The 26,591-nt window shown below is 41.1% G+C and overlaps 1 protein-coding gene across 4 annotated transcripts in view; it reads left to right on the forward strand.

Moving 5' to 3' along the window:
* The window catches only part of JADE2 (jade family PHD finger 2), a 353,383-nt gene that overhangs the window by 101,519 nt on the left and 225,273 nt on the right, over nt 1-26,591 (forward strand). For all 4 annotated transcript variants that reach the window (XM_083181797.1, XM_083181796.1, XM_083181799.1 and 1 more), the window contains one exon: nt 20,097-20,254. In XM_083181797.1, coding sequence (XP_083037923.1) covers nt 20,097-20,254 — 158 coding nt within the window. The remainder of the gene's footprint in view (nt 1-20,096; nt 20,255-26,591) is intronic.

A 26,591-nucleotide genomic window follows, 5' to 3' on the forward strand; every position in this document is an offset into this window, starting at 1 on the left:
TTAGGTAAAGTTACTACATTATACACTATAATAGATTTTTTTTTTTTGCTCTTAAATTTTCATGCCTGCCAACAATATGGTCAGAACTATATGTAACCTTTAGAATGATTTTACACAGGCAACTGTTCTTACAACAATTTGATGCAGTATAGATGCTACTATGTTGCTAAAACCACTAGGTTTTTCGGAGGCTGTTTTCATATTTATTTTGAAATTGCATATTCAGTGTTAATTTTATACTGTTGCCTCAATAGATTTGTTTTTCAGCTAAATGACGCGACCAAAATTCTCATTCACTCTCTTGTCATCTCCCGCTACCTCTCACCCGCCTCGCACCTCTCCAATCCATTCTTAACGCTGCTGCTAGGCTCATCTTCCTCTCCCGCCGCTCTACCTCCGCCTCCCCCTCTGTCTATCTCTTCACTGGCTCCCCATTCCTTTCCGAGTTCTCTTTAAACTCCTCACCACCACCTACAAGGCTCTCTCCTCCTCCACCGCTCCTTACCTCTCTTCACTGATCTCTATCCACACTCCCTCCCGTCCTCTTCGCTCCATCGCTGACCGCCGACTGACCTCTCACCTAATCACCTCCTCCCACTCCCGTGTCCAAGACTTCTCTCGCGCTGCCCCCCTGCACTGGAACAACCTCCCGCCACCCATCAGGCTTTCTGATTCCCTTACCTCCTTCAAGCGCTCCCTCAAAACCCACTTTTTTCGACTAGCCTATCCCTCCTCCTAATTTCTTTTGATCCTCCTATCCTGCCTCCGTTCCCCTCCGTTCCTACTTATCCTATTGTTTTTCGTTCGTCCACCCACCTATTTTTAGTATGTTAACTCTTATGAGTAGGGTCCTCCTGCCTCACGTACTCACCCTACCTCTTTACCTCACCTGTGCTCCTGTCCTGTTCTTGCCTTCCTCTACTTCATCTTCAGTCTCCTCGACAATTTTGACACCTACTTCTGAACTGATGCTGATTTTAGTTCTACCAGCTATACCCCTATTTATGCTGTATTTTTCAACACACCCTGTACGTTACCTTGTAATTTTTTTTTGTTTGCTATGTACGGCGCCTTATAAATAAACGTACTACTACTAAATACCACTTTGCAATAGTGAGCTATGTTCTAGGTTCTGACATCTAACAAATTATTTGCATTTTAGTCTGGCCTGACGTAGAAAGAACTCTTAGGACAACCCCATATTGAAAATAATAAAACACAATGAAATATGGAGCAAATTAATATTTATTAGTCGATCTACAGCCACTTGTAGCACTGTCTATAGTGAATTAGCAGCTCCTATGCAATATCCTGGAATATTCAACAGTTTACTAGAAAATTTAAGTCCGATGAAGGAGCTCTTCAATTAAATAAATGTTATTCTAATACACATTCAAATAAGAAATTATATAAAAAATATATATCTGCTCGCCCTCCGGATTTGCCTTCTCTGGCTGCACCTGGTCGGTGAGTACAGACACTGGCGCCTGTGGACTTCTCTCCCTGAATAGAGTGCATACTGCCGGATTGAGCCTATATTGGGACTTAACTCATATATAGCAGCACAACAGGGCGGCTAGAAGTTTATCTATTTTTTAGGAGGTCAAGTAAACCGCCTACAGAATGTTATCATCCTTGGAAATATAATCATTTTCAATATACACTGCTCAAAAAAATAAAGGGAACACTAACATAACACATCCTAGATCTGAATGAATGAAATATTCTTATTAAATACTTTGTTCTTTACATAGTAGAATGTGCTGACAGCAAAATCACACAAATTATCAATGGAAATCAAATTTATTAACCCATGGAGGTCTGGATTTGGAATCACACTCAAAACTAAAGTGTAGAAACACACTACAAGCTGATCCAACTTAGATGTAATGTCCTTTAAACAAGTCAAAATGAGGCTCATTAGTGTGTGTGGCCTCCACGTGCCTGTATGACCTACCTATGTTGCAGGCAGCAGAACATTCTTCTTGGTGTCTCCAGACTGTCACGTGCTCAGTGTGAATCCGCCTTCATCTGTGAAGAGCACAGGGTGCCAGTGGCGAATTTGCCAATCTTGGTGTTCTCTAGCAAATGCTAAACGTCCTGCACGGTGTTGGGCTGTAAACACAACCCCCAACTGTGGATGGTCGGGCCCTCATACCACCCTCATGGAGTCTGTTTCTGACCATTTGAGTAGACACATGCTCATTTGTTGCCTGCTGGAGGTCATTTTGCAGGGCTCTGGCAGTGCTCCTCCTCTACCTCCTTGCACAAAGGCGGAGGTAGCGGTCCTGCTGCTGGGTTGTTGCCCTCATACACCCTCCTCCACATCTCCTGATGTACTGGCCTGTCTCCTGGTAGTGCCTCCATGCTCTGAACACTATGCTGACAGACACAGCAAACCTTCTTGCCACAGCTCGCATAGATGTGCCATCCTGGATGAGCTGCACTACCTGAGCCACTTGTGTGGGTTGTAGACTCAGTCTCATGCTACCACTAGAGTGAAAGCACCGCCAGCTTTCAAAAGTGACCAAAACATCAGCCAGAAAGCATAGGAGCTGAGAAGTGGTCTGTGGTCACCACCTGCAAAACAACTCCTTTATTGGGGGTGTCTTGCTAATTGCCTATTATTTCCACCTGTTGTTTATTCCATTTGCACAGCAGCATGTGAAATTGATTGTCAATCAGTGTTGCTTCCTAAGTGGACAGTTTGATTTCAAAGAAATGTAATTGACTTGGAATTGTGTTGTTTTGTTCCCTTTATTTTTTTGAGCAGTGTACTTTGGGTTCCTGGACTCTTTACAACACATATGGAGCCCTCTATATAAAACTACATTCTTCCCTTTGTACAACAAGGACCAAAACTTTTTCTGCATGTAATTAATCAGGAATTTTTATGGGTAAACAAGTTTATTTTTCTAGTTATAAAAAACATTGCCTAAAGCTAGTCCTTCTTGTGATGCTGCTATACAAACATCATTTGACTCAAATCATTTGACATAAATTAAAAGAATGTTTCTTAAGATAAAAGCATTTACACCAAACTGAAGGTTTTAATTTTATATCCGGCATGTGAAATAGTTTTAGACAGGTGTGGGAAAAAATGCTACAAATTAAAACTGCTTTTAAAAATAAAAATATTTATAATAAATTTTTTATAAATGAACAAAATGCAAAGTGAATGCACAGAGGATAAATCAAATCAATATTTGGTGTGACCATCATTTAACTTTTAAAACAAAATCAATTCTTCTAGATACAGTTTCACACAGTTCTTGAAGGAACTTTGGGGCCAATTCAGTCCTGTTCGTATACGTCCAAATTCAGCCCTGTCCCTGATGGTGGGGGTCTGCACATGAGCGTCTTCAGTGAATTATTTATTCGCCAGGGCGCTCACTGCCTGATTGACAAGCAGGGGCGTTTTGGGATGGGCACCTGGCTTTTCATGGGCGTGATCACAAAAATGGTGGTAGCGCCCATAGAAATGTTGGGCAGACCTCACCAAATGCAGGCGTGCCCCTGTCTGCTCAAGGCATGTAAATTACAATACATGATGTCAGCACCCACTCCCCCCCCCCCCCCCCCCCCCAATTCATCGGAAATCATTCAAATGAAAAATAAGTCCGGGCTTACCTTTCACAATGAATGAATGGTGAGTAACAATGAATGAGTAACAATGAATGTGAGTAACCATCGAACTTTTCTCTGTTCGGATGCATGTGAGCAGATGTGTAAACGTACACATCCGCTCGCAGCATAGCTTTGGGTGGTGGGGTGGGCGGGCGGGCGTTTTGTGGGTGCCGTTTACTTGCTCGCTAGGCAGCTCTATCGGGCCTTTGGTGTTGAGGTTGTTCCAAAAATCTTGGAGAATTAACCACAGATCATCTGCGGATATAGGCTTGCTCAAATTCTTGAGTCTCTTCATGTTATTTCAGACAGTCTTGTTGCAATTGAGTTCAGGGCTCTGTGGGGGCTATATAATCACATCCAGGACTCTTTGTTCTTCTTTATGCTGAAAATAGTTCTTAATGACATTGGCTATATGTTTTCAGTTGTTATCATGCTGCAGAATAGATTTGGAGCTAATCAGATGCCTCGCCGATGGATTTGCATGATGGATAAGTACCTGCCTGTATTTTACAGCATTGAGGACACATTTGCTGAAATGCAGTCCCTATCTTGCAAGGAACCTCCACCATGCTTCACTGTTGCCTGTAGATACTCATTATTGAAACTGATCTCTAGGCCTTCAGTGATCAAACTGCCTTCTATTAAGCCAAATATTTCAAATATTCACCCATCAATCCATAGCACCTGCTGACATTTTTCTACACCCATTTCAACTGTTTTCATGCATTGTTGAGTGGCTTGGCCTTTGGTACTTGTTTCCTAGCACGGCCACAATCTTAAGTAATTGTGTCCCTTAATTAAGGGACACGATTACCCCGATGGACCCGATTTCTTTTGAAATCAGGTCCATTTTGCCGGCTAGGAAACAAAAATCGGGGGCATCGCGTCGGTCGGGACCATTAACATTGGTCCCGACGCGACCGACGCGATGCCCCCGATATTTGCATTGACTTCAATGTTAAAAAATTTTTTAACATTGAAATCTTGTCGGGAACGGTAAAATATCGGGGGCATCGCGTCGGTTGGGACCATTAACATTGGTCCCGACGCGATGCGACGCGATGCACCCGATTTTTACATAGGATTCAATGTTAAAAAAATTTTTTTTTTTTTAAATGGTGTAAAAATGTAAAAAAATGTGAAATGGGTCAATATGACCCATTTCACATTATAAATCTCCCCGTCGTCGCCCCACGATAGACGGCAACCCGAAGCGTGGCGAGCGCAGCGAGCCCGCGAGGGGCGGCGGTACGCGTCCTCCGACCTTTTCATGCCCTACTATCCACTAGGGCGTGGAGTGAGAATAGAATAGTGTGGCGAGCGCAGCGAGCCACCGAGCCCGAAGCGTGGCGAGCGCAGCGAGCCCCGCGTGGGGACGCGGATACCTTCACAGGTAAACGCGTCCCTTCGCGGGCTTCACAGGTGTCCGTGGCGACGCGGACACCTGTGAAGCCCGCGAAGGGACGCGATTACCTGTGAAGGTATCCGCGTCCCCTCGCGGGGCTCGCCACGCTTCGGGCTCGGTGGCTCGCTGCGCTCGCCACACTATTCTATTCTCACTCCACGCCCTAGTGGATAGTAGGGCATGAAAAGGTCGGAGGACGCGTACCGCCGCCCCTCGCGGGCTCGCTGCGCTCGCCACGCTTCGGGTTGCCGTCTATCGTGGGGCACTGTGTACGCGCTTCAATTTGGGGGGGTTTGGATTTTTTTTCATTCAATCCAATGTAAAATTGGGTCCCAGGGACCCAATTTACATTGGATTTAATGAAAAAATCGGGTCAAAAATCGGTCGGTCGCGTCGATCGCATCGCATGCGACCAAATCGCATGCGATGCGATCGACCCGATTTTTTTCAGCACGACCACTCTTAATCGGTGTGGCCGTGCTAGGAAACAAGTACCTGGCCTTTTTTTCCATGTCAAAGGTAAGGCTTTAACAGCTCATCTTGAAATACCAAACTGCTTTAAGGGAAAGACCTTGCTGATGCAGTATAACTATTTTGTCTTTTGTTGCTGTGCTTAGTGTTGCCATGGTGCATGACCTGTGACCTGAAAGGGTCTCCCACAAGCTCACCAGAGTTTGGCTTGTTCTCACCCAGTTTTAAGCCTTCTGCACAACTGTTTCTTTTGTGGTAATTAATGTGTTTCAGCCTACATATTACAATGATATGATAATCATTATTACCTGTTTGGTTTGAATGGTTAATCATACACCTGATTATAATCTTACAAAATTCATGTCCTTGTGCAAGTGTACAATACTGTTTTGAAGGCAATGAGTGTTTTACATCAACTATTGATAAATATTAACACTTCTATTTTTTAAAGCTTTGTAAAAAGCTGTCTACGGCGCTAGGGAATAGAGTGGTGTAATGTGTTACCCTGCAGCCACAATGCTGGAGGAATGCCAGCCTCCAAAGCTCAGCACAAGAAAAAAAGGAGCATGGGGCGCTGAAAGGTACACAAATAATCAATAAAAAAAAACATTTATTAAATACAGAAACAGACAAAACAATACATTAAAATATAAATTGAATATTCAGTTAGCACAGATACCGATGTATGCTTGATCACTCCCAATGATCATCGCTTTAACCATTGAGGATATAAACAGTCAATCCATTTTGATTGAATATCAGTGAGCTACTGGTTGGAAAAGTAACTCAGTTATGCAGCTCAAACTCAGCTGCAATAGGTAGCAAGTGTCCTTAATAACATAGGGACCATCCAGCAGTCAAATGTAATCTGCCAGACATACTGTACAAATGGCAACACGGTCTAAATTTAATAAATGACCAAAACGGTTAAATTACCTCCGGTGGTTTACTGTAAGTTATATAGCCAATTCATATCAGCAGCAATTTCTGCTTTTTGAAAGGTGGAAAGTGACTCCTGAAAGCTCTTTTGAATAAGTACAAAGAAACTGGCAACATTGGCAACATTGAGGACCACAGGTCAAGGATCCGGTGTGTGCGTGTACATGTGGTAGGGAATATATATTGTAAGCTCCACTGGGGCAGGGACTGATGTGAATGTTCAAATATTCTCTGTAAAGCACTGCAGAATATGTATGCACTATATAAGAAACTGATAATAAATAAATAATAATAAATAAGGAACCTAAATGCATTAGATGAAAGACATATCATGCTTACGTCCCTTTGAAATCAGAAGATGTCCAGCAGTGGTATCAGCCCAGAACTGGAAGAAATCAGTGGAAACCATATACATCTATCTACTGCACAGAGAAGTCTTGAAAAAAGTGGTCTTCACTGAAGAATTGAGGCCAAAAAGTATGAACTTGCATGATCCAGTTTGGTAAATGCAGGGTTTTTCAGATGACGCTGCTTTCTTTGCTTGGTGCAATACAACCTCCCGGCTTTGTGTCCTCCGTCCCCGGATGATCAGATCCCACCGGCAATCACTGCCTCCCCGCTGGCAGGTTGTTTTGTGTGAGTGTACTGGGTATTGCTGTGCCACAGAGCAGACAGTGGTACTGTGGGTGGATGCCACTTGAAGATGAAAAGTCGGCTTTTTCAAATCAAGAGTCTTTGAAAGCATTCTTACTTTGCAGCATTTTTTCCACACCTTATTAAAATGTTTGCACAGATATTATTTCTTGAACATGCATAGTAGGAGATGAAACCCTCACCAATGGGTCCCACCAATGACATTCAACATATAGGGCTAGACGTCTGATGTTAATAGCTAGACAAGTCTCACTCAGATGGATAGCTAATTGTGGAAAGATTAGGAGCTATGGTGGGTAAAAATAGGATGGTGCCAGCATTATGTGGGGACTAACCGAACACAGTAAGACTAACTGGTAAAAGGGAGGATCATTTAGTGCAGGCATGTCCAACCTGCGGCCCTCCAGATGTGCTAAAACTACATATCCCAGCATGCATTGCCATCATTCTAGCATTCCCTAATAGCCAAATTTGTGGCAAGGCATGCTGGGATGTGTAGTTTTAGCACATCTGGAGGGCTGCAGGTTGGACATGCCTGATTTAGTGGAAAAGTGGGGAGGGTGGAGAATGACAATGGAACAACAATGAAAAGGGAGAGAGGAGGAAAACAATAAAGAAAAATAGAGACAGACTGCTGCATTCATGATCATGTCCAAGGTTGTCAATGTGCCAGTTAATTACTTTTCACTTTAACAAATTAACATACATTCTGCTTACCTTTACCTCATTTGTGGCATATGTGGATTTTTATATGTGGGTAAAAACATCAGAGAAAGCCCTCCATAAGACTTGTACCGGAAGGCAGGAAGACAGAACAATTGGTATTGGATATAGTTATCCTTAAGGAAATTGGCTACAATTAAACATGCTGATGGTTCCGGGACATCATCTTCCTGAAGACTTGCATTTGCTCTGAGCGCCTTTACATTTTTGTGGATGGTTCCAACCGTCATGATTTTGATGTTCATATGTGATCTTTATATTTTATTCATGTATGAGTTGAAAAAAAACATTATTCTTTTATTAAGGCTGTAATGCTTTGCTATGGTATTTTCTGGTATTTGTGCTGGGATTTGATAGATATTTCAAATTCATACAAGGTCCAGTCATGTATTTGTCATGTAGTGACATTGAAATAGAACATTTAGGGTGTATTCAATTGGTACCGATTTTTTTGTGAAGCGAAAACTTCGGTAGTGGCAAAAAAACACCTGGATCGGCGCATTAGCTTGCCAATCCACATGTTTTGGACACTTTACAGGCAAAATTGCACCTGTTTTCAGTGTTTTTTAAGGCATTATCACACATATTCCCACCACACAAAAAATGTGTAGTTTTGTATGTTTTCCTTGTACTTGTCAAGTTTTTAAGCAGTTTCATGTATACATATAGGTACTAAGATAACTGTGGCAGTTGATAATGACTCATTAGGAAAAATATGCTTGTAGATTCTTCCTTTGGAGCTCTTCACAGTTTCTTTTAATGGTAATTTCCCTGACAACGTCCTCTCCCATGTTCATAACATACTTTAAATTGGTAATGAAACACTAACTGCATGATAGCAATTTAGCCATAACCACATTTTCAGCCTATCCTTTCAATCTAGCAGCCTAGCCTTCACCATAGTCATATACATTGTCTCCCACCATTGCCAACCTCACCCACTAAAAGACAGAATTTGGTTTGATTTTGGTCATTAATTAATCAGCTCTTGAAGGTCAAAAGCAAAATTCACTGTTGCATTAGGGAAGCTATTTTTTTTTAAATACTTGAAATACAGTATGTAAATGAAATGCATATACTCAGTGTTTGGAAAATGTAGCCTGAATGTAAGCGGAAGGCATGACTGATGAAGAAATAGGGAGAAGTATGTGACATTACATTTTTCTACCCATCCAAAGATATGATGCACATTTTCCATGTGTTTAGAATCTGTTTGTAGTTAAGAAAAGAGCCCTGGTCATATGTCACATTACTCATTCACAAAGTTCATGATGGAAAGCTCTACTATTAAAAGTAATGCCGGGAACACACTAGACAACATTCAAACTATACAATGTCAGTCACAATTCCCCTTAAACTTCTTGAAACTCATGGACGAATGTTATTGTGCAAACCCACTAAACCATACTACCCAACATTTTGGTCCAGATGGTTGGGACATCTGCACGGCACAGCTGGAAACGGGGTGTGGCCTAGCGGGAATGACTTTCCAGCAAGCCCCACCTCCCGTTTTTTCACTGCATGGCTAGTGGCAGTGAATGGTGCGAACTGTGCGCATGCTCTATTCTGGCGAGTGACTCCCTATTTTCTCCCCTACAACCACCGCTGGCTGCGGGTGGGACACAAGACAGTCCCAAAAAAGAAGGAATGGTCCCGCAAAATTTGGGACAGTTGGGAGGTATGACTAAATGATGAAGACATGAAGTTTGTCATTGGTAGCGTAAACATTGCATTATTTACACCCAGTCAATCGTGACCATTTTTAAATTGAGAACTATGTACAGACAACAGGATTTTCTAGCAACCCACAAGAGTGTGCATTTTATATAATGTGTAAGCACTAAACGGTTTTAAAAATTTGTTTTGGAGTGTCTGTAACTCAGATTGGATACACACTGAATCTGCCCACATAGTGTGATTTACAATCTAGGGTATTATCCCATAATTCTAAGATTGTTCATCACTCAGATTTGATATACATTGTAACAGCACTGTGATCGAAGTATACAACACACTGTCTTGTAGATAAACTATTGAGTCTGTCCACACAGTGTGACCTACAATCTAGGGTATTATCCCGCAATTGCAAGATTGTCTGTAATTTTACAAGAAAAGAAGGAAGGGGCTATTTGTGGGAACGCACAAGAAATGTTTCTTAAAAATATAACTTTTAATGGTTTTTATTCTAATATTCCCTATATCAGGGTATGGGAACTGTACATAAACAGCTGAGATTTTGAAGAAGTTAAAATCACATACAATACATACACAAGTACAAATAGTGTGTTCAAAGAGAAGAAAATGAATATGTTTTAAAAAGCTGACAAAGCTGGTAAACAGCGAAACGTCTGCGCTACGTTGGCACCTTGTCTGTCCTAGAGATGTCCATTAGCCCAGATAGCTTGTAGTAGAAAAATGTTTTGTAAAATGTTTGGTACTTGTTTCCTAGCACGGCCACACCGATCATGATCGTGGGCATCGTTAGTAAAAATCGGGGCCATCGCATGCACTAAAAAATCGGGTACCGACGCGATGCCCGCGATTTCCCATAGGGAACAATGTTAAATGCCTCAATTTACCCGCGATGCCCCCGATTTCCCATAGGAAACAATGTTAAATGCCTCAATTTCACCAAATCATCATAGGGAACAATGGTAAATGGCCCAGAAACCCCCCAAAACACCCCTGAACAGTGAAATGTCCCCCCAAAAGTAGTTTACGCCACCCCACGATCAACGTGAACCCGAAACATGGCGAACGCAGCGAGCCCGCGAGAGGCGGCGGTACGCGTCCTCCGACCTTTTCATACCCCCACTATCCACGTCGGCGTGGAGTTGAGAATAGAATAGTGTGGCGAGCGCAGCGAGCCACCGAGCCCGAAGCGTGGCGAGCGCACGCGGATACCTGTGAAGCCCGCAAAGGGACGCGTTTACCTGTGAAGGTATCCGCGTCCCCTCGCGGGGCTCGCTGCGCTCGCCACGCTTCGGGCTCGCTGCGCTCGCCACACTATTCTATTCTCAACTCCACACCGACGTGGATAGTGGGGGTATGAAAAGGTCGGAGGACGCGTACCGCCGCCCCTCGCGGGCTCGCTGCGCTCGCCACACTTCGGGTTCACGTTGATCGTGGGGTGGCGTAAACTACTTTTGGGGGGACATTTCACTGTTCAGGGGTGTTTTGGGGGGTTTCTGGGCCATTTACCATTGTTCCCTATGATGATTTGGTGAAATTGAGGCATTTAACATTGTTTCCTATGGGAAATCGGGGGCATCGCGGGTAAATTGAGGCATTTAACATTGTTTCCTATTGGAAATCAGAGGGCATCGCGTCTGGACCATTTAAGCCTTTTTTAGCCGCCTGCGACGCGACCGACGCGATTTTGACTTTTTTCAATGCATTTCAATGGGAAAATCGGGGGCATCGCGTTGGTCGCGTCGCAGACCACTAAAAATTACACCCGATGCCCGCAATTGTGGCCGTGCTAGGAAACAAGTACCAAATGTTTGTTAGAATTTAGATGGGTTAGCAATATACTATACCCAGATTTGACTATGTGAATCAGTGGTGCATAAAATATATATAAATAGCACACTGCAGTACACTGTGTGATCAGATCTCTAGGAGAGGGCTCCAATATATATATATAACCCAAACAAAACGGACAGGAAAGACTGCTTGGGTGGCGGTGCACTCTTAAGAAGGTGAAAGGATAAGTGTTTTAAAATATAACTTTTATTTAAATTTTATTAAAATATATTTGCAGCGAATGTAATCAACACATACATTAAACAATAACACACAATTGTATGATAGGCCAAGGGTATTATTCTCCCTCGGTTTTACATCCGCGGGGGGAGAGGGTGAAGTTAATATCACGTGTTATAACGTATTAATGTTTAACTTATCATGTAGGTAATGTATCCACCGTCAAATAACTATGCACTCAGAAATAAACACAGTGGATACAAATGCAACCTTATAGTAACTGCTGCAGTCGTCAATGGACTGTGCCTGGGACAAGTGTCAGAGATAGTGTTTATTCCATTCAGGTGCAACTCAACATTGGTGGCCAATCGCGTGCTATATCAAGGGATTGTAGCATCCAACCAGGGGTTAAATCTCCCTCTGTGTTCCAATCCCCCAGCAATGATCAGTCAGCCACCCTGAGTATGTAATTACTCTATGGTGCTACACACATCATAAAATCACTGTAGTGTGGGACTAGAGTGATATTGATACAATGCTGTTATATCCGGGGATCAGCTGTAACAGTGAAGGTAGCTGTCTCAGCGTGCCCCCAACAACAGAGTAACAGTAACAGATCTCTCTGTCTCTAGCCCAATAAGTGTGGGACTAGAGTGATGTTGATACAATGCTGTTATATCCGGGGATCAGTTGTAACAGTACAGGTAGCTGTCTCAGCGTGCCCCCAACAACAAAGTGACAGTAGTAAGTCTCTCTGTCTCTAGTCCAATAAGTGTGGGACTAGAGTAGTACTGATATAATGTTGTTATATCAGGGGATCAGCTGTAATAACAAGGGTAGCTGCCTCAGCGTGCCCCCAACAGCAAAGTAACATTAGCAAATTTCTCTGTCTCTAGCCCACTTATAACAGTCTGACGCGCTCGCACTCGCCCTAAGGGAATGTTAACCGTCTGTCAGCAGTTACTGTATCAATAGTATAATCACCCCTAAACACAAGCCCCCCCGTGGTGTAGCTGGACGCCGACGCGCGTTTCGCTGACACCGCTTTTTCAAGGCTGAGATATATATATATAATATATATAACCCAGCAATTGTGGGCAAAGTGATATATTGAGACTGATATACTCAGATTGACCAGGAGAGGGCGCAGAACAAACTATACATCTGCGAAATACCACTCCAAAGCCCAAAATTAATTATAACAATGTGTAACTCCTACTGATCACTGTGCCCTATGTCAAGAGGCTAAACAGCATTATACTATAAACTGGAATAGTGTGACAACAGGGTGTAACATCAAAGTCCTTACTGCTGAATAACAGCAACAACAAAACTAATTTTTCCATCAGGGCCACATAAAATGGACATTTCACTGGGACAGACACTCGTGTAAAATTAAAAAAAAAAAAAAAAAAACATTTTTTAAACACATTAATTTTCTTCTCTTTGAACACACTATTTGTACTTGTGTATGTATTGTATGTGATTTTAACTTCTTCAATATCTCAGCTGTTTATGTAAAGTTCCCATACCCTGATATAGGGAATATTAGAATAAAAACCATTAAAAGTTATATTTTAAGAACCATTTCTTGTGTGTTCCCACAAACAGCCCCTTCCTTCTTTTCTTGTAAATTGTATACATCCATGCTGTAGGGAACAGCACCCCCGTTCTTGATTAAAACATTATTTTCTGGGGTCTCCTTACCCTGTTTTCGAATCAGGGATCCATTAACTCATTAGGTTGTGCGAACACACACCAACTCCTCACGGAGTAAAACCCCATGTGAAGATTGTCTGTCACCCAGACTTGATATACATTGTAATAGCACAGCTCAGCCTCTAGTAGATTTAAAGGGGAATAATACGAAGTGGGGTCCACTAAGTGAGGATTATTATCCTTTTTATTATATGTTATGTGTTAGTATGTGTGTTTTTATTTCGCAACTATTTTAGAAATATTTAAATAAAAATCATAATTTTATGAGTCTTATTTCTTCAGGTGCACCAGCCCAAGACACTCTTTCCCGTCTTTAAACCTGGTTTTACAAATTTGTCGTAAGGAATGGTCATTATTAATAAATCCATTTAAAATTATGTATAGCGTGTAACCGTCTTAAAACCAACTAGGTGTGAGGAATAGCTCAATGAAGAAGTGTTAATGTGGTTATTCAGTAATTCTGCTCCATGTGTTTTATTATCCAGAATATATTCTATTTCAGATGATGGAGCATATTTATTAACAAGTGATATTCTTTTTACTACTCCTTTCCAGTCTTAAATGGTGCTCCAGACATTCAGCTCCTGTCATGTTTGAAAAATGAAAGTTTGGAGCTGATTGGTTGGAGTCATTATTAAATATGACCTTCTGTGTCTTGCAGTTAAATATATTGGAAGTCCTCTGAGGAGATCCACTGTGTGTATAAAAGCATATGGTGATATACAAACAGAGTGGTGTCTGTTCTTTGATCTTGCTAGTGTCTAGTGCACTAGCTGCTGCTGGACCAAGGAACAGACACCACTGTGTTTGTATCCTAGTGTTGTTAAAACTGGGAAATCTCAGACTGTTGTGCAGAAGTTACTGTAGCTTTGTGAACTCTTAACATAACATAACTATTAGGATATTTGACAGGAGATTTATCAAACTTTCTCAGAGGATGAGTGGATATGTTCTCTATTAACTACTAGATAAATAATATCTTGAATCTGATAGGCTGCTATAAGCAACACCTCCACTTTTTCCCTTTAGATAGTCTATCATTGGTTTACCACCCAGTGCATTTTGTTTGAACAATAATTTAAGGTGCTGTTGTGATAATAATCGCTTCTCAAGCTGCTGTCTCCTTGTCAATCTTGTCAATGTCTGGCTCTGCACCATATTGTTGAAATGCACCAGGTCGATACATGAAGAGGTCGACATGAGTTTATCACTTATTTTGGTATAAGTGCATACTTGCCTACCGTCCTGGAAGTTGAAGATAAAACCAGTGAAAGCCATTTGGCACAGTGTGGAGGGGCGGGGCTAAAGACAGGACTAATATAAGCCCTGTCCCAGAAGTGATGTCATTCATCTTCTCTCCGGGCTTATTCCGTATTCATGGCACTGCTTTTTCACCTCTTTGTAGGCAATGCTTTAGACTTTAGGCCTATCTGTTCATAGAATGATTTACAGGTTTGTGTGCAAACATATGAGTCTTCATTAATATCTAAAATATATTTTATTTGGAAAGAAATAAAATCCACCAACTGTGGTGCTATTGACCAGTATAATTACATATGCAGTGCCATTGATTTCATTAATTCCACAGTAAAGATATGTGTAGCTTTGGTGAGAATAATACCCCATAAACATTAAATGATCCCCACCAATGTTGATATTGGCATCAGCGGGTACCAGGCGGGGTGCTAGCGGGGGGCCATGCTACAGCATCATCATGGCCACCGTTAATGGGAACCTCCATCACCTGTACATATTCATAAGAGGGAGTGGGCATTAATGATGCACTGGAGCACACTACATGTGCATGCACACACTAGACGGGCCCTTCTGAGCATTATCTTTTACTATCTCGTCTAGTGTGTATGGGGCTTAAGGATTACTGTGAATTCACTTAACACAGTAAGGTGAGCAAGAAGGAATGAGCAATGTCAAGGGCTGAAACCATGGCTGCATGGAGCTCAGAGGGTCTTGTCAGAAGTCACTGTGACTCATCCTGGTATACAATCAGCTGTTGAGCTCTGTGCAGATAGTGCTGGTCATGGTTTGCAGTCACAGAAGCCACAGAGGAGCGATGAAGATAATTAACAAGGGGATCACTTGTTGAAAAGTCAGCCTTTTACTGTAACTCATGTTATATGCATATTACAGAACTAATTGGGATTTATTTTTATTTTATTACCCTTTTGGTGCCAAAAGTATGATTCATTTGCACACAGAATTTTGTTGATAAAAATGTCTGCATTAGGCACAAGAAAAGTTTCATGCTTTTAAATGAAATATTAAAACAGACTTTAAAAAGAGAATCCATTGATTAGTTTGAGAATGAGGTGGTTTGTTTTTATAGGGTCTGTTTTTTTCCTGTTGTGCTGGACAGCAGATGCAATATTGACCTTCATCATCTTCTGTCTCTCCTTGCGGCCATTTAGGATGTTGCAGTGTCCCGTTATGATGTCTTTGTTTCATCTGACACTTTTGATGGCCTTTCCCTGTGTTGGTTGACTCCTTCAAGCAGGTGGATGCCGCTGTGCTATTAGGTAGTTTATTGTGCATGAGTTAGTGGACGTTAACTTGCTGTATAAAATCCGTGATAAAAATCCCTGATGACTGTTGACCTCGGGGCTAATTAGATAGCCCAGGGGGGTCGATTAATCAATGGTAATTTACCATTGCTTATTTAATTATCCTCCCTAAATCTTCATTCTGCAAAATCGACAATTCAACTTAAATAATTTGAATATATAGTGTATATATATATATATATATATGTGTGTGTGTATGTATGTATGTATATGTATGTATGTATATATATATATATATATATATATATATATATATGTATGTATATATATATATATATATATATATATGTGTGTGTGTACTGAAGGGGCACTCACCAGGTCTTAAGTCAAAAGGCATTATACAGCTGAACGACATTTCGGTCCCCTTAACGACCATCCTCAGATATGCACATAATACACAAGTAGAACCAGTTGGATCAGCAGCTTAATGCACACTGCTCAGTAGTGCTCTTTTATACCCTGTACTCCTGTCAAATTTGACACCAAAACGGCCAAAGCCAATCAGGGAGCAGGGGGTGTGTAATCATCCCAAATATATACAAAAGGTCTAATACAAACAACAATCAGGACACATACAACATCAAAAACACAGAGTTGGCACACAGGTGCCGACCCGAGGTATCATCCGTAAAAAAAGAGTTTATCTATACCCTAATGTACAAAGCAACGGCAGTGAAAACTCATTGCTATGGTCTGGCTGCATTCTGTTTGTGGACATTCACCCCATGGAATGGACAACCAGAAGTGCACATACCACCATGTTATCTGGCCAGAAGTGCGTCATCGCTATGGAATGCAAACACAAAGGTATGCATGTCACCAGAGTGCGAACAACTAATCCCCATTTGCGTTATGATAACCAAAAGAGTCAAATAAACATCTGGGCAGCACATATACACCAACACAAAAAAAACATTAGATATAAGAGCACCAGGGGGAAAGTTACTAAATATTATATGCAACATATCCAGACTCAGGGAGTATTACTTTACCATGGTCGCATAACAATATAATCAATAAGTATGTTTAAAAAATTATACATGCACACACAGAAAAGGAAACTTACTATACGTAAATTAATATAACTCTAAAAATATATATAGTTGTGAATGTGCGTGCACAGACAGTGCACGCATATAATCACATGCGCACACACATTCACACCTACACAAAAATAATAAAAGTACAAAGGATATAAAAACGGTCACAGCAGGGCATCCAAGGCTTAGCGTAAAAAGATGTTTAGAGGATTACTTTCATATAAACTGTGTGGTGCTACTGTATTAGGACGGAAAATCTAACTTGCTTCTAATTTCTTCAGGAATGTAAGACTATCACCACTTCTGGGCAACAGTGGCACCCAATCAATGATATGGCAGTGTAATGTTGATGTCCCAGACATAAATGTTTAGGATTCACCATCCTTTCTCTGAATTGGCAAGATGTCATCCCTGCATATGTCAATCCACATGGACAAACCAATAAATAAATGACATAATCCATATGACAATGGAGCTTATATTTGATTGGAATTGCTTTATCAGTGTGCAGGTGTGGGAAATTGTTACTTGGGATCATGGTACGGCATGTGGCATACTGTACATTTAATGCATCCTGGTTTACCGGTCTGTAGCCAAGTGTGATCTTCCTGAGATAAATGGCCAGCTGGGTGCATCAGTAGTTGTTTCAGATTGCATTCCCTCCTAAAGGCCATCATTGGGGGGTACATGTTATTCAGGCCAAGTGCTGGATCAGATCTCAAAATTGGCCAATGGCTTTTGGTTGATTTTGGTATGATTGATGATTTATCGTCAAATTGAGTCACCTATACCTAACGATTCACTGCTTCACTGTCGTGCCATCTTGAGACACACTTTGATGATTTTTGGTTTATAACCTCTTGTGAGGAACCTTTCTTTAATTTTGCCCAATTGGGTCTCCACTCCCTTTACCTCCATGTTATTTCTAATAACCATCATAAACTGTTAGATATCTAGACTATCCTTTAGGTGCATGGATGATTACTGGAGGCGTGTAGGATCGTATTCCGATTAGTACCTTTGAAATATTAGGTGGTATGTAATCTGTTATCAACCTTTGTGACAGTAATGTTCAAGAAGTTAATAAATGCCCTGCTGACCATGCATGTAAAACTTACAGTGCTATCCAATTGGTTCAATTCATAAACCATAGTAGTAAATTCATCCTCTGAGCCCTGCCAAATTATGAAAATGTTGTCTATAAATCTCATATATTGTACAGTAAGATGACCATATGTTGATAATATCTTAGTGGTCTCATACTGAAGCATAAAGACCCCCGCATACATGGGCGCAACATTGGAACCCATGGCAGTATAAGCCACCTGGACATAGTACCACCCATCATACATGAAGTGATTATGAATGAGCATCAGTTCCAAAAAGCAAAAAGGAAGTGACCAATGGTGTACACTTCCCCACTGTTACACTGTGAGACATCAGAGACTCAACTGCCCATATACCACTAGCATGCGGAATGATGGTATAGAGCGAGGATACATCCATTGTTGCCAATAGTGTGTCGTCTATTCTAGAAACGTCTATTCCAATGCACTCATAGTGATCTCCAGTGCTGGGGTGCTGCTGTGCCTGCATCAGGCTTGTACAAAAATCCAGGGACAAAGTGCTCACCAGACTTCTTTAGTATTTAAAGGTATTTATTCCTCAAAAAGACTGCATATTTTCCAATGTTTCAGGCCCTCACAGGGACCTTAATCATGGCACAGTCCATCACCAGAGACCCAAGTAGCGAATGGCTGTCTGTCCTACTAGACCAGTTTACATAGGTATGTAATCAAATTAACAACCCTCACCTGTCCACTTCAAACTACTAGCCAGGATATGACATGATCACAAGTTAGACTTGAAGCTCCATAGGCAAAAATACAGAGTGTTACAGGGAAGAGAGGGCAAAAGCATGTAGAAAATATATAAAGTATGTGTCTTGGTTTTTTTTTTTTTGGGGGGGGGGGGGGGGGGAATGTGATGCATTGTAAATTCCCCTTGAGTGAAGGGGTGGGGGTTTCATGTGCTCCAATTTATTAATATATGTTTATTGTCTGTAAAAGTAAATATTACTATGACATGTAGATGGACAATGGCTGTCTGAACACAACAGATCAGATTAATTACATATTTTTGAAAGAAGCAAAACAAACATATGTAAATATAGAATTGCTAGTTGATTCAAATCAGGATAAGGTAATTGATATGGAGTGATTATGGGGAAGAAACATTGGTACTGTTTACCTAGAACGGCGCCCACGATCTATATCGCGGGTATCTTGCCGCAAATCGCAGGCATCGCATGCATCTTATGTGTTTGTAATGTTAAATTACCTTCCAATCAACCAGATCAACCCAATGGACCCGATTTTACATAGGGAACAATGTTAAATTCCCTTCCAATCAACCAGATCAACCCAATGGACACGATTTTACATAGGGAACAATGTTAAATTCCCTTCCAATCAACCAGATCAACCCAATGGACATGACTTTACATAGGGAACAATGTTGAATAGCCCCCAGACCACAAATTGAATAGAATAACCACCCTGAAGTGTGAAATGCCTCCCCCCCATTGTTAAGGTCACCCCGCGGTCAACGTCATCCTGAAGCGTGTCGAGCGCAGCGAGCCCGCGAGGGGCGGCGGTACGCGTCCTCCGACCTTTTCATACCCCCACTATCCACGTCGGCGTGGAGTTGAGAATAGAAAGTGTGGCGAGCGCCAGGGCCAGTGTTCTCCATGATTATAGATTTATCCAGCATGCCGTATATCAATAGCCGGGGTCATACTGACGTACGGGTCCGCACATCGCTACCACGATGACCCTACACAGGAGTGATGTAGGGACGTTTTCTAAACGATCTACTTAGATCACTTAGAAGATGCAACGGAATCGCCATGTGTGTAGGCGTCTTTACAAAGAACTTAGGGGTCAAGATAAAAGCACATCGGTGGACAAGGTGGGTAAAAATTAGACAATTGGGAGTTATTTCACAATCTTGTGATACTCCTCTGCAGACCTGATGTTGCTAGCATGTTTTGTTTTGACTTTCAATGTGCTATTATTATTGCATGGTGCAATCACATTGTCTGCAGATGGGCAATTTCTAAACACTATTAATGTATTTATTTTTTGCAGCTATGTTACACTTGTTGCATCAGTGGCTTTCACAGTTCCAGCATAGTCTTAAAAGCTAAGTTTGTAATTTCTTTTTTTTTTGTAGGTTTTTCGCACTGATTTAATAACTGCAATGAAAATCCCAGATTCTCACCAGTTTGGTCCAGATGACTTTTACATAATGGCTGATCCTTGGAGGCAAGAATGGGAGAAAGGAGTACAAGTGCCAGCAGGTTTAGAAGCAATACCTCAGCCAGAGGTCAGGTGGGTAAAAGCTTGTCTCTATAACAAATCACGGATTTAATTAAAATGGTGAAAGGTACTAAATAACCCGATTTGCAGCAATGATCAGTGGACTGTAATTCAATGTCTGCTAGGGATACCTTTGTACCTAGTAACTTTCCTGTGGATAAAGCTATTTTTTATAAATATGTTGTAAGCCTGAACATTCAAAATCTATTTTATTCTGTTTATTTTTAAAAATAAGCTGAATTTCTATTTGCATCTGATCTTTATTTGTTGCTTCACGTTACTTTAACAGTTGTAGAGATATCAGAGCCACCCCATATATACTGGGTCACAACTTTGTTTTCCTCTAGAGCAGGGCTGGGCAATTGCGGCCCTCCAGATGTTGAGGAACTACATATCCCAGGATGCTTTGCATTAGTTTTGCTATGTGGCCATGCTGAAACGGATGCAAGGCATGCTGGGATGTGTAGTTCCTTAACATCTGGAGTGCCGCAATTGCCCAGCCCTGCTCTTGAGAGACATAATTTCTTCTGTCGCAGAAACTAGAACAAGCATTCAAGAAACCATATTGGTGAAATCTAAGTCGTAAAATAATAAAGCTTATTTATGCTATTATGCATGGGATGCAGGCTTTCCAGTGTGGGGAGCGGGTGCCTGTTCCCCGCTGTGCTAGGCGCCATGGCTCCTCACTTGTGGTGCGTGTGTGATGTCATGACGTGCACCAGCGTATTGCATCCTTGGGAGGCTTCAGCAGTTATTTCCATGGTACGCAGTCAACGGTACTTGATTGTGATCTACCGTCAGTAGTTCTGCGATTGACCGGTAGATCGCAATCAACCTTTTGGCCACGTCTGATCTAGAGGGTATATAAAGTACTTTAGGCTATATAAAGCTCTGCTCAGTTCTTCTTTGTGACTAGTGAGGCTTGGCACATACCTTCTGAACAATGTACTTTTCTGCTCTGCTTTGTTTTGCCTCACTTTACAAAATGTGTGTTATACCTGCATTCTACCCTACAAAACTCAGTGGCGCTGATCCTCATGCATCCTCCTCATGAAGTAATACCAAAAAGAAAACAAAAGAAAGTGCAATAGTATTGTTACACTGTTCATATTTGTTCAATGTATGAAGGGTGTGGGGACCCGTACCGTTGAACGTGGTCTGCAAAATTGTAGACTACAATTGTAGACTAGTAGCGCATAGGGAGGGACAATGACGTCACCAATGGTAAAACAGCTAACAACTTCCATCAGCGTTAGAAGTATAAACCAAGAAGAATCGGTAATACAGTTTTTTATTCCAAAAATACACAATAAAAGCAGGTGGGTATTGCTGCACATGTAATATCAGCCCCACCTGCAGTGCATATGGTTTTGTCCATTAGAGAGTGATTGTGCCTTTGCGAGTGAACCAGAAAAACCCCCTGAGTTTGATCTTGTATAAAGGAATGTACAGTGAGGTGTTGCATTTTCTCAGAAGTGTACCTTAGCAGCTTAGCGCGCAGGTCTAGTCACTTGGACCCTACATTCTATCCTACATTTTGTAGTATTGGCGTGGGGGTTAATGGAATAACGTTGGTGGTCAGTGGAATATTATAATGTTGGTGGTCTGTGGAATATAATAACATTGGTAGTCAGTGGAATATAATAACATTGGTGGTCAGTGGAATATTATAATGCTGGTTGTCTGTGGAATATAATAACATTGGTAGTCAGTGGAATATAATAACATTGGTCGTAAGTGGAACATAATAACATTGGTCGTCAGTGGAATATAATAACATTGGTAGTTAGTGGAATATAATAATATTGGTAGTTAGTGGAATATAATATTATTGGTCGTCAGTGGAATATAACAACATTTGTAGTCATTGGAATATAATAACATTCGTAGTCAGTGGAATATAACAACATTTGTAGTCAGTGGAATATAACAACATTGGTAATTAGTGCAATATAACAACATTAGTAGTTAGTGGAATATAACCTCATTGATAGTTAGTGGAATATAACAACATTGGTAGTCAGTGGAATATAACAACATTGGTAATTAGTGAAATCTAACAACATTGGTAGTCAGTGGAATATAACAACATTGATAGTTAGTGGAATAAAACAACATTGGTAGTCAGTTGAATAACATTAGTGGTCATAGAAATGATAATAACATTGTAGAGTTATGCTGCTTTCCCACTGCAGACCCATTTTAAGTCTGACCAACATAGGCAATAAAGAAGTAATGACCAACATAGGCAATAAAGAACAGGAAGATATGAGGACTTCTACCTCTTCTAACTGTAGGACCAGGAAAATTTCACCTCTAAAAAGGACTGCACTTCTTTTGGGAGATTCCATAATTAGAGGAGTTAATCTGGGAAATGCTACTAAAGTAGAGAAACAAGTAAGGTGCTTACCTGGAGCCACAGCTCCAAGAGATAAAGAACGCATGCTAAGAATTGTAAAGGCAGCAAGAAAAGATGGGGAGGTGGATGTCATCGTCCACCTTGGCACAAATTACCTGGTTAATGCTGAAGTCATGGCTGTAAAAGATGAATTTAGAAAGTTAGGAACTGCTCTAAAACAGGTGGCAACCACTGTAACTTTTTCAGAAGTATTGCCAGTACACCAAGGGGAAGATAGAACTCTTAAAATTAGAAACTTCAATGTTTGGCTAAGGAATTGGTGCAACAAGGAGAGATTTGGATATTTAGGTCAAAGTCAAGCTACCTGGCAAGACAGAGCCTTATATAAAAGTGATGGCCTGCACCCATCTTCAAGGGGAACAAGAATATTAAGTGAGAAGTTTGGAAGCTTCATAAGCAACTATTTAAACTAGCAGAGGGGGGCAGTGAACCAAATAAGAATGAAGAAATCTGCTCCCCCAACCTAGAGGTATTGTCTCTGCAGGCAAATGGAACAGAAAGCCTATCCACTGCAACAGAAGATAATGCCGATCAAAACCGAATAGATATAGGCAGAAAGATGAACATAGCTAGCAGCAGGAGAAGCACAAACACAATTTTAAGAGCTATGTGTGCAAATGCTAGGAGCTTAGGAAATAAAATCCCAGAACTAATTGCAATAATGACAAGGGATGAACTGGATATTGTGGCTATTACAGAGACATGGTGCAATGAAAATCATGACTGGGACATAGCTATACCAGGATATACTTTATTTAGGAAGGACAGAATGGGAAAAATTGGAGGAGGGGTTGCAATATATTTGAAAAAATATATAAAGACTACCTTAATACAAAGTATTGAAGAAAAAACGGAGGCCCTTTGGGTGACCATAGAAACAGGGGAAAAGGCGATTCTTCGTATAGGGGTGATCTACAGACCACCAGGTCAGGAAGAGGAACTAGACAAGAGCCTATTGCAGGACATCAATAAAATGGCATTAAAAGGAGAGGTGATAATCATGGGAGACTTTAATCTACCTGATGTAAACTGGGAGCTGCCTGTTGCAAGTTCCACCAGAAGTAGGGACATGCTGAATTCCTTGCAAGGAGCATCCCTCCAGCAATTGGTGAGGGAGCCCACTCGTAAGGACGCAATATTAGACTTAATACTTACAAATGGTGACAGAATATCTGACATAAATGTGGGTGAAAATCTGGGATCCAGTGACCATCAAGCAGTATGGTTCAAAATAAAGACAGAGACTGACTCATCGCACACAAAAACAAAGGTGTTAGATTGTAGGAAGGCTGATTTTGTAGAGATGGGAAACTCTGTAAGGGATTCTTTGGCAGAGTGGAAGAACTTGGAAGGAGTGCAGGATAAGTGTGAAAAATTAAAAAGTGCAATTCTAAAAGCAACAGAACTTTGTGTCAAAAGAGTTAGGAAAAACACAAGAAAAAGAAAGCCATTGTGGTTTGCAAAAGAAGTAGCAAGTATTGTGAAAGCAAAAAAGTTGGCCTTTAAGAAATTTAAGCAGACGCAGAAGAATGAGGACAAAGAGGTGTATCTTGTTAGACAGAAGGAGGCTAAGAAGGTAATCAGATGTGCAAAAGCACAGGCTGAAGAGAAAATGGCCCAGTCAGTGGGTAAAGGGGGGAAAACTTTTTTTAGGTATATAAGTGAAAGGAGAAAAACAAAAAGTGGAATAATTAGACTGAAGACAGAGAGTGGAAGTTTTCTTGAGGGGGACAATGTAATAGCAGATAATATTAATAATTATTTCTGCTCAGTATTCACTACTGAAAGAGAGGGGAAGGGGCCACAGTTAAGTTGCAGGTATAGTCAGAAAACTGAGGGAGAGGCAAGTACATTTACAGAGGAGAAAGTCCTCACAGAACTCTCAAAACTGAAAGTGGATAAATCAATGGGGCCAGATGGGATACATCCAAGGATACTAAAAGAGCTTAAAGGGGAGCTGGTAAAACCAATAACAGAATTATTCAACCAGTCACTAGCTACTGGAGTAATCCCAGAGGACTGAAAAACAGCGAATGTAGTCCCACTGCACAAAAGTGGAAGCAAGGAAGAGGTAAGCAACTATCGACCAGTGAGCCTTACATCAGTAGTAGGGAAATTGATGGAAACACTCTTAAAACAAAGAGTTGTAGAATATCTCAAAACCAGCAATTTACAGGATCCAAAACAGCATGGGTTTACTGGGGGAAGATCATGTCAAACAAATATTATTGACTTTTTTGACTGGGTGACTAAAGTAATAGATCAAGGTGGGGCTGTAGATGTAGCTTATCTAGACTTTAGTAAAGCTTTTGACACTGTCCCACATCGCAGACTGTTAAATAAACTTGAAAGCTTGGGATTGGATTCTAAGATAGTTGAATGGATAAGAGCGTGGTTGCAGGACAGAAAACAGAGAGTTGTAGTAAACGGAGTACAGTCAAAGGAGGGAAAGGTTACAAGTGGAGTACCCCATGGATCTGTACTTGGACCTGTGCTTTTTAATATCTTTATTGGTGATATTGCAAATGGAATTGAGGGTAAAATGTGCCTTTTTGCAGATGACACAAAGGTATGCAACAGCGTAGACACACCAGGAGGGGTAAAACAAATGATTGAGGATCTAGGCAGATTAGAGAAATGGTCAAGAGAATGGCAACTACAGTTTAATGCCAAAAAATGCAAAATCATGCACTTGGGTCTCAGAAATGCCACTGTATAGGTCATTGGTACGACCTCACCTAGAGTATTGTGTTCAGTTCTGGAGGCCATATCTCCAGAAGGATATAAATACATTAGAGACTGTACAAAGAAGAGCAACTAAAATGGTGCATGGCCTACATCACAAAACGTACCAGGAAAGACTAAAAGATCTTAATATGTATACTTTAAAACAGAGAAGGGAAAGGGGGGACATGATAGAAACTTTCAAATATATCAAGGGCTTTAACAAGGTACAGGTGGGAGACATTCTTCACAGAAAGAGGAGCAACAGAACACGAGGAGATGCACTGAAACTAGAGGGAGGAAGATTCAGGGGAAATGTGAGGAAGAATTTTTTCACAGAAAGAGTAGTAGATAGTAGTAGTGGAATAGCCTTCCAACAGAGGTGGTAGACGCAAATACAGTAGTACAATTTAAACATGCTTGGGATAAGCATATTGATATCCTTACAAAAAAATAAGGATCAAATATGGTTTGAGGTAACATGTTTAAAAAAGGGGGCAGACTAGATGGGCCAAGTGGTTCTTATCTGCCGTCAAATTCTATGTTTCTATGTTTCAGGTAATCTTAAACGGTATTTAGCATTCCCACTGCCGCAGATTACAGTTTTAAATATCATTTAAGTACCATTCCCATTGCAGGTAAAACGTTTTAGCTCTTCAAAACGTTTTTACAGCACAAATGAGTGCCTGTGACTTTAATGGGCTTTTCAGGGTTAAAAAGGTGCACACCCACAGTTGTTTTCACATAATAAAAGGAGGGGGAGGGGCCAGTGGTGCGTACAAATCCCGCAGCCGTCAACATTTGTGCTATGTGTCAGCTCAATTTAACCCATGGTGGACAGTAATATATACATTGCTGGCCAGTGCCAGCTATGTATATATTACTGCCTAATAACTAAATCATTGGTGCCCAGTGGTGCCTGTAATAAATAGATTGCTGGCATGTGCCAGCAATCTATATATTACTGGCTTATGATTGTGATTGGTGCCCAGTGGTTCCAGAAATATATAGATTGCTGGCATGTGCCAGCAATCTATATATTACTGGTTTAGGATTGTCATTGGTGCCCAGTGGTTCCAGAAATATATAGATTGCTGGCATGTGCCAGCAATATATATATTACTGGCTTATGATTGTCATTGGTGCCCAGTGGTTCCAGAAATATATAGATTGCTGGCATGTGCCAGCAATCTATATATTACTGGC

The sequence above is a fragment of the Crinia signifera genome, chromosome 4, assembly GCF_055691185.1.
Source record: "Crinia signifera chromosome 4, ASM5569118v1, whole genome shotgun sequence".
Classification (NCBI taxonomy): Eukaryota; Metazoa; Chordata; class Amphibia; order Anura; family Myobatrachidae; genus Crinia; species Crinia signifera.